The 8,545-nt window shown below is 41.6% G+C and overlaps 1 protein-coding gene across 1 annotated transcript; it reads right to left on the bottom strand.

Annotated features, from left to right (window-relative positions):
• Positions 1-1,110: 1,110 nt before the first annotated feature.
• On the bottom strand, positions 1,111-7,456 carry tbx3b (T-box transcription factor 3b). The gene is made up of 7 exons (XM_079160638.1): positions 7,063-7,456; positions 6,703-6,970; positions 6,322-6,468; positions 6,140-6,216; positions 3,302-3,411; positions 2,752-3,188; positions 1,111-1,626 (listed from the first exon to the last, which is right to left on the bottom strand). Exons 1-7 carry the CDS (start codon positions 7,377-7,379, stop codon positions 1,357-1,359), a joined length of 1,626 nt encoding a protein of 541 aa, XP_079016764.1. The 5' UTR covers positions 7,380-7,456; the 3' UTR covers positions 1,111-1,356.
• Positions 7,457-8,545: the final 1,089 nt, after the last annotated feature.

An 8,545-nucleotide genomic window follows, 5' to 3' on the forward strand; every position in this document is an offset into this window, starting at 1 on the left:
GACCGTTACGTTTAAGTTAAGTTCAAGTTTTTTTTAAGTTACCCAGATCTTCCTGCAATCTTCCGCATCTATTTCCCATAAAGCATGTACACTAGTGTTTCCTTTACTGCCGCCTCCCTGCCAGCTCATCAGGCTCGTTCACATTAACAGAGGAAGGACTATAACTCTGGATTTGGCCATCAGAACTTTTAGGACCTAATGGTTTAAATATGGGCTATTCAAGCGTTTGTATTAGGAAGTAGATTTACTTCCTTCCCAATAGAGGTATATGGGAAGAGGTCTTTTTGGGCACCATGGCATCACGTGATGGAAGGCAGGAGCATGAAGTGGCATTCACAGCGTTTACTAACGCTAGCTGTGGCGATGTACAACCATATTACAACATCAAACGACAAGAAAAAAGAGATGAATAATGACCTCATCGGCTTTCCATAACTTCCATGAACCAATCAGGATTTGGCAAAATTTGAATCATAAGTCTGGTAACAGTTAGTGGGTTGTTGGTCACTTTCAATCCAATCTGATCGAACCAGCTTGACTCATAGACAGTATATGGTTTGACTGTTCAACTCTTAATAAATAAAAGATGTGTCTGACTTGTATTTAATGTTGTAAAAAATACTTGAATCCAAGTTTACAGTGGCTTTAAAATCAACTACACAATGGGACTTTTCTGATGAATACCATTTTCCATCATTTATTGTATTGCAGTTTTTGGAAAAAATAACACGACAGATAGATTGATTCTTTAAATGCAAAGAAGGCTGATATGTTTCACGATATTCATTTCAAATGTGTTTGTTGTGTCGTACAAAAGTTGGCTTGGAATATTTTGGCAACTTTCACAGGAGAAACGTGGACATATCTTATGAGGTTCAGCTTTTATAGTGAAATGTATTGAGTTATTTGTTTAATATTTATAATTTCATATTTTATATGCCAAAGGTCATTGAGAAATCTGTCAGTTTAATGTTTCGTGTTTCAAATGAAAGGCATTTTCTGAATTTAGAAGAGCCTTTAATTCAGCACCTTTTATAATCCACTACGCAGCACCTCAATCCCATAAAATCACATCAGATTTTATTTAACAACTAAGTTACATTTGTAGGGATAAAATGCTCGTCGCCACACAGCCATTCAGTCTTCAGTCATGTAAGCAACAAGATGCAGGTGTAGACTTTACTATTACACAACTTTCATTTTGACACAAGTTCAGAGTCACTCCCATGAGAGAACGGCATTCTGTTACATCTGTTTGCATTCTGTAGGTGGGGCCGCATGCAGGCGGGGGGGGGGGGGGGGGGGGGCGTTAAATCAGAAAGGAACTGCTCTCAAGTCAGCAGTATTTAAACAACGTCAATCAATTTCAGCTTCGTCCGCCGAGTCCTTCTGGTCTGTTTTCTGTAGCAACTCGGGGCCGAAATATTTCGATCCCCCAACGCCCACAACAGGAACAGAGGACGACATCATGGGAGAGGGGAAGTAGTCCCGGCTGTGGACGCCTGGATACGCTCTGAAATCCACTCTGGACGGCGCTGGTGGGATGAAATACTGGGCTGACTCTGCGGAGAAGCTGGAGTATGGATAAAACAGAAAGCCTCCAAAGTGGGAGAGGCTCACCAGGTCCTGTTAACAAGGGAAGAAAATACAACATACAACACATTATCTGCTGTTCTTTAAGGAGTTAAAGTGACAAGCACTAGACGTAAGTGTAGTTTTAAGGTACTTTCAGAAGAAAATTAAATGTATTTGACAGCTGTGACTTTGCCAAAGATAATAAAAAATAATGAGTTTATAAAATACTTAACTGTGAGTTAAAATTGTCTCCCCGCCAAGCCAACAGACTGTAACATTAAAATGCTGCTTATACACATTTAAGGATGGTTTCACAAGTTTTTCCATGAGCATTTAGACCGTTTTTTGTCTCGCTGTAATCATTCCTCCTGCAACTGGATGAAGATCCTTTCCTGACGCACTTCCAATGTCAGTAATGGAGGACAAAACCTACAGTACTCGTTCTGTGTAAAATAACCAACGTTAAACCTCGGTCGTACTTTCCACATGGACTATTCAGACACGAGCGGATGTGGAATCGTGGTGAGGGAACGCTTGGATCTTTGCTACTCCGAGCGGGTCTCTCCTCACATCTATCCAACGCTCTCAGAGCTCCTCAGAGTTCTGCATCTTCTATCCTTGTGTCAGCATAGTTAGAAGATGTTGGTTGTGCACGGAAAGGGCGAAAAGCTGCCACACAGAACCCCCCGCTGAGGGTCTTGTCGGATGCGGCGGACATGAATCACCCTTTAGTATGAGGCTTCAGCAGACTGAGTTGGAAAATCGAGCTGAAGTCTTTTTCCTGCAAAATGTCATCCTTGAGTAACTATTGCAAACACACAGATACAGTTCTGCACTTGATTCGTGGAACTCAGACTGAAGCGTCACACTAGCTTCAAATATCTCAAATAACAACGTAAAGTACTTCAACTTTTCTCCATTCCAGAGTTTTGTACTTTTTACTCCTACTTTTACTCATAGCATTAGACATTTAGATCATGAAAACAATGATGTGTTCAGGAAATGGTTAATGGCAAAAACATGAAAATGCTGTTTACATTTTATTATGCCAACAATAATAATGAAGTATTAAAATATGGACCAAGCCTGAAAGAATATTAAAGGTACTCCATTTAATACTCCACTAATTTTGTGTAGATTTTGGCAGTAAAAAAAGCGTTCCACTGGTCTGTGTACCTGTAGCGGCGCGTGCTGTCGAAGGCCGATGGGGAACCCTGGAGCTCCCGGAGTCCTGGCGGGTGCTGCCAGTCTCAGTCCGCACGGCGCTCCGTCCACGGCGGCGTGGCTGTTCCAGCCGTTCACCTGGGCTGAGCCGAGAAGACCGTCGGGGACACTCGGATCCTGCAGATGTCGGTTCACTTCCGGTGGATAAACGAGGCTGTGTGCGACACCGCTGCGTAGTTTGCCCACTTGTTCCCTCTCCGAATCTTGTCGCCCGTAGCACCCGCCTCTGCCAGTTAATATGCTGATGGCGTGGCTTTGTCTGGGGTCCGTTTCTTTCTGCCCCTCGACCGGAGTCTCCGCTGTGGAGACCTTAGGCATAGTCTGCGTCCTGCTCACCGTCTGTCCAGGACCGTCCTCAACATCGTCAGCTCTGTCACTTTCATGAGCATCTTCAGAAGAAGAAGAAAAAAAGACGCATGGGAAAGTTAGTTTTGATTCATGTTCGTGGACTCACCGAATGTATCCTATTGACAAAGTTAGCATTATAATGTTTCTTCTTTACCTGGAGATTTAGAATCGTCTGAATGTCGAGGAGATGATTCCTTCACAGGTTCACATTTCACATCAGTCGTCCGCATCTCTTCAGACTTTTGTGATGGATGTTGTAGTTTCCTGATGTAATGAAGAAATAACTCTGTGATGATACATAAAATAGCTGATGATTCTAATCATTATTATAGAACCATTCAGCGATAATTCCTTCAATTAGAAGTGGAGTATTTATGCTGCATATTCACCATATCTTTCAAGGGGGGGTCAGTGATTCTGGAGGAAGATTGCTGGTATTTGAACTCAACATCCAAACAAATACCTTACTCCAGATAAACCATCCCTCTCGCTCCCACTGCCTTTCTCTTTAAACATCCATGGCCTTGGTACGAAAGCCCTGAGGGGCAAGTAAGAAAAAAAAGCATTTTGCGGATCCATTTTCGAAGTTGTTTTCTCTCCTGTGTTCATGATTCGACAACAGGCGAGAGAAAAAAAAGCTCTTGCTGTACATTTTCTAAGTTACTTTTTTTTTATCTGTGAAAACAGGTAGGAGAAAAGGCTTTGTTATGTGTTTTTTGTTGTTGTCATAATCACTTTTCTAAGTGTTTGTTGTAGAAATACACAAGAGGCTGAAGTGCAAAGTACCCTACAAACTAAATAGGACTAAAGACATTGATGAGTTTTTTCAGTCCTATTTAGAGCACGGTGTATTGGTGCATTGGTGCATTGGTGTATTGGTGTATTGGTGTATTGGTGCATTGGTGCATTGGTGCATTGGTGCATTGGTGTATTGGTGTATTGGTGCATTGGTGCATTGGTGCATTGGTGCATTGGTGCATTGGTGTATTGGTGCATTGGTGCATTGGTGCATTGGTGCATTGGTGTATTGGTGCATTGGTGTATTGGTGTATTGGTGCATTGGTGCATTGGTGCATTGGTGCATTGGTGTATTGGTGTATTGGTGCATTGGTGTATTGGTGTATTGGTGCATTGGTGCATTGGTGTATTGGTGCATTTCAGCCTCTTGTGGACAAAAAAAGTCTAACAACAACAAACTTTCCCCCATCTGTTTCACGATGAAAAAAATAGGAACAGGATTATCGAAACCTTTTTTGCACCTGTTCTTAAGTCATAAACACAGGAGAGAAAACAATTTGGATTAGACTCAGAAAATGGATTACCAGATTTTTTTTTCTCACTGGCCTCTCAGGGCTTCCGTACATTTTCAGCGTACATAAAGAAGGAACAGTTAGGTGACCGTGAGGATAAATATGCTGAATTTGAATGAAAGTGTATTGTTTGTCCACTCTGTGTTGACCAGAGTGGCCGTTCCAGTGTAAAACTGACTTGGTAATACTGGAAGCTGCATGTTGACTTTAACAGGCTTGGAAGAGCTTCTCTCTGAGTGCTCCATTCTAAATAGGAAAAACATTTTCTTCAGCTGCTCTGGCAAGTTTATGGTTTGACATGTTTCAATTTGCACCAACTTCGCTGCACCTTACAACTGTGGAGATATCTTTCTGTGGTTTTACCAGATAGCAGATGCAATACATGTAAGCAATTAAAAATGAAATAGTTTTCATGTTATTGCTGTCAACATCATGCTCAGGCTGAAAATACCCTGAATGATTCTATAGTTGAATTTTATTTTATGGATTCATCAAAAATAAAACAAAGTTGATCTTTTCCATATATTTCAAGTGATCTTCATATATTTAGAAAAGGACAAATAATATTAAATGAATTGCTACATTGATTATCAATTAATTGTTATGCCATTTTTCTCTGCAAAAAAATCCAACCAACGAATGTTTGAGTTTGTGTCTCTGGTTAAGTCAGGAGCTATTAAAGCCCACAAAGGTCACCAGATCAGCTCTTTCATTTCAGAAATGTTCCAAATGTTTTTCAAGCAGATTAGATTTCTGTCATGCTCTCTTCACCGGTCTTTAAAAACGATTCATTGAGAAACTACAATTCACTCTGAATTCTGCTGCCAGGCTTTTAACTATAGCGCGAGAAAGAGAGAGTATCCGTCCAGTTTTAGTTAACCAATGTCTTTTAGAATTGGTTTTTAACTTCTCTTACTTTTTTACAAGGCTCTTGATGCTTTGGGGCCGGCCTACATTACTAATCCATCATGGCCTCTTAGATCCTATGCTGCCCTTTTTTTCCAACAATCACACAAATAAGAAAATCTGCAGCTCGGCGGTTTTTAATTATATGCACCAACACTATGGATTTAAAGTGATAAGAGATACGAGCTCTGTGAACATTTTTAAACGGCAATTGAAAAGGTATTTATTCATCAATGCCTTAAACAACCTGCCACTCTTCTCTTGTTTGACACTAATCAGATACATGTTTTATTGTTCTTATTGTTTCCTTTGCGTTAAGCATTTACATGTTTTGTTTTGTTCTAATTCCTTCCTTTGTTTTATTGCTTTGTTTTATCTCGCAGTGTTTAGGGTCAATCTGTCTGTTTTGATTTATTCTCTTCACTTTGTTGTGGAGCACCTTATACTACTTCCATTGTATGGAAGGTGCTATATAAATAAAGTTGATTCACATTACTACTACTATTATTATTATTGTTATTATTATATAAGTATTGTTATTATAACACACAATACCAATATACTCACATACAGGGGCTATTCTGCATAATGTGTACTTTTATTTTGTAACATTTAGTGTGACATGATAACTGTAAATGTCAGCATTCAGATTTGTGGCACATTGATCACGGAGCTGGACAATGATGATAATAATAAAATACCCTTTAATATGGCTTTTGCACACTGTCACCCAGATATGAACGTCTCATTGAGTCATAAAGTGAGTGATAACTTGCCTCTTCTCTCTCCTCCCGTTTCCCGTGTCTCGGAATCCCTTCGCGAAAGGATTGTTGTCTATTTTCAGCTGCGTTATCTGAAAGTTGGTGCAAAGGAGGGAAATAGTTCTTCACGTTGTTGAATTTTTTGATATGCTTAACTAGCAAATGAAAACGCCTCTTTTTTTCCTCCCACCTCTCACCTTGTCGTTTTGGTAAGCCGTCACTGCGATGAACTCTGTCTCGCAGAAGACGTAAGTCCTGAAGGTGCTGTAAGGCAGCTTCAGGATGTCGTTTGTCTTCACGATGTGGAATCGTGGCTGATACTTGTGCATCGAGTTGAGAATTGTCTGCAAATTAAAAAATTATAATGAAGTCAAAAGCATATATCTGGGAAATAATGTGGGGGGAAATCCTCAATTGTCTTGATTTATGTCTTTAAAATGAATTAATAATGGTGAAGATATAAGCAGAAACATAATATTAAATGCAATGATTACTTCATGCAACACATATCTTGGTTATTATTATTATTAATTCAGATTGAAATTCACTACATTTTCAAAACCAAAATCAAAACATACAAATCCGTGCTTATCGGACATGTTGTTGGTCAGTTTCAGCTTGTGGAAGTTGACCACTTTGGACATCCACTGCTCGCCCGTGGCCGGGCTGTCCGGGTGGATGTACATGCGTTTGGGCATCTCCGGGTCCGCCTTCCCGGCCACCATCCAACGGGAGTTGTGGAATTTATATCTGCAGTCGTCGGCCGCCACAATGTCCATCAGAACGACATACTTGGCTTTTCTGTCCATGCCGGCGCACCTGGTCCTGAGCGGCGGGAACATGCGTCTGTATGGAGAGGACAGATAACGGCGTGAGGCGTTCATTAAAACTCAGTCAAGCTTTCCATCCCGTGCGTAAATATTAGACGTTTACTGTACCTCCCGGATTTCGTAATGACCATTTCAGTATCGCATTTATGGAACTGTGTCCAAAGGTCGCTGGTTTCCAAATAAACTTTCGGCTCGTCCTCCGTCATCTCCCCTTCTTCTAAAGTCTCGGGAGGCCTGAGCAAAACCAAAGACTCGTGCTCCGGTGGTGACGTGTGAATCACCGGGTCCGTGTTGGCATCCAAACCGAGATCCGATGAGCCTCGGGAGGACAGGGCCGTGGCTGAGAACAGCGAGGGTCCGGCCAAGATAGTCCTGTGCAGGGCTGAATCTCCGACTCTCGTGCACGCAACTGAGAAGCTGCGCATGATCTCCAATAGGAAAAAAAGAGGAAACCTTTACGCACGACTCTCGTCAGGTTACACTTTTACGCCACTTTGATTCCTGCGGGATTCACCTGCATACTTTTAATTATTAAAACTCAATAAAGGAAGCAGCTTTATTAATAATTGTTTTGCCTTGGATGTTTTGTCCAGTGCGGTCAGATGCCTGCCAGCCTGCGTGCAGCTGATTATACGCTCCTTGACACGTTAGGACTGGAGTTGTCCACCCAGCAGTGGGTGGAGTTCCCTGCTGTTGCACTTTATGTGCAAAAATAAAATGCTGCTTCAAGTTTCTTCACTGGCTGATGAAGCAGCTCGGGACAACTTGGAATGAAAATCCAGCTTTATTAATCATTAAATCCTCGCACCAAACCTGAACAATTACACATTACACCATTTCGCATATGAGCACTGCGATGAACACCATAAGTGCACTGTCAACCCAACATTCTGGTAAACTGACTTTCTGTCTTCCCACATCGCTCCAGCGACCTGTGGTAATTGGCTCCACTAATGTGCTCTCTCCACCCCATGCAGCGGGTCTGCAGGGATTCATATCTGTGGAGGTGCAGCCCCCTTGCCAGCGATTGTCCCCGGCCGGATTAGGGCTCTGGGTTCGGTTACAGGCTTTTTTATTGCTCAATGGTCCGTGACAGCGGAGGAACGTTCCCGCGGGAGAGCTGTCTGTGAGTGAGTGCGGCAGGTTCAGGATGCACGGTGATGCGCTGCAAGGGGCTTCACGGAATGACAACACGAGGAGGTGGTGCTCAATATGAAGTCACATACAACCATAGTGTGAAAAAAAGACAATTACTGAAATTAAAGCTCCTAAAATAATTGTTTTTGCTTTGTTGTGTGTCCTTTGTTGGCTTCTTCCACCTCCATCTAATGATGAAGGCTCTAGCACAGGGGTCTCAAACTCAAGGCCTGTCACGTCATTCTATGTGGCCCGCAAATCCGCCAGCAAAAAAAAAAAACGAAAGTTAAAAAAGAGAAAAATAATTAAATGTTAGACTTGAGAATAGAAATATCCCCATAGACGAAATGATGAGATAGAAAGTCGAAGTTATGAGATAGAAAGTCAAAATGATGAGATACTTAAACACACATCATAGAAGCAGCTCATCATAGATTTTATTACATTTGACATG

The sequence above is a fragment of the Pholis gunnellus genome (assembly GCF_910591455.1).
Source record: "Pholis gunnellus genome assembly, chromosome: 6".
In the NCBI taxonomy this organism is placed as follows: domain Eukaryota; kingdom Metazoa; phylum Chordata; class Actinopteri; order Perciformes; family Pholidae; genus Pholis; species Pholis gunnellus.

Excerpts from the sequence above, each read along its gene's own strand:
- tbx3b (XM_079160638.1), bottom strand. The coding sequence starts at position 7,379 with ATGCGCAGCTTCTCAGTTGCGTGCACGAGAGTCGGAGATTCAGCCCTG. Across the intron at positions 6,971-7,062 it reads GTCATTACGAAATCCGGGAG|ACGCATGTTCCCGCCGCTCA; the intron begins GTACAGTAAACG and ends CTCTCCATACAG. Across the intron at positions 3,189-3,301 it reads AGACGATTCTAAATCTCCAG|ATGCTCATGAAAGTGACAGA; the intron begins GTAAAGAAGAAA and ends CTTCTTCTGAAG.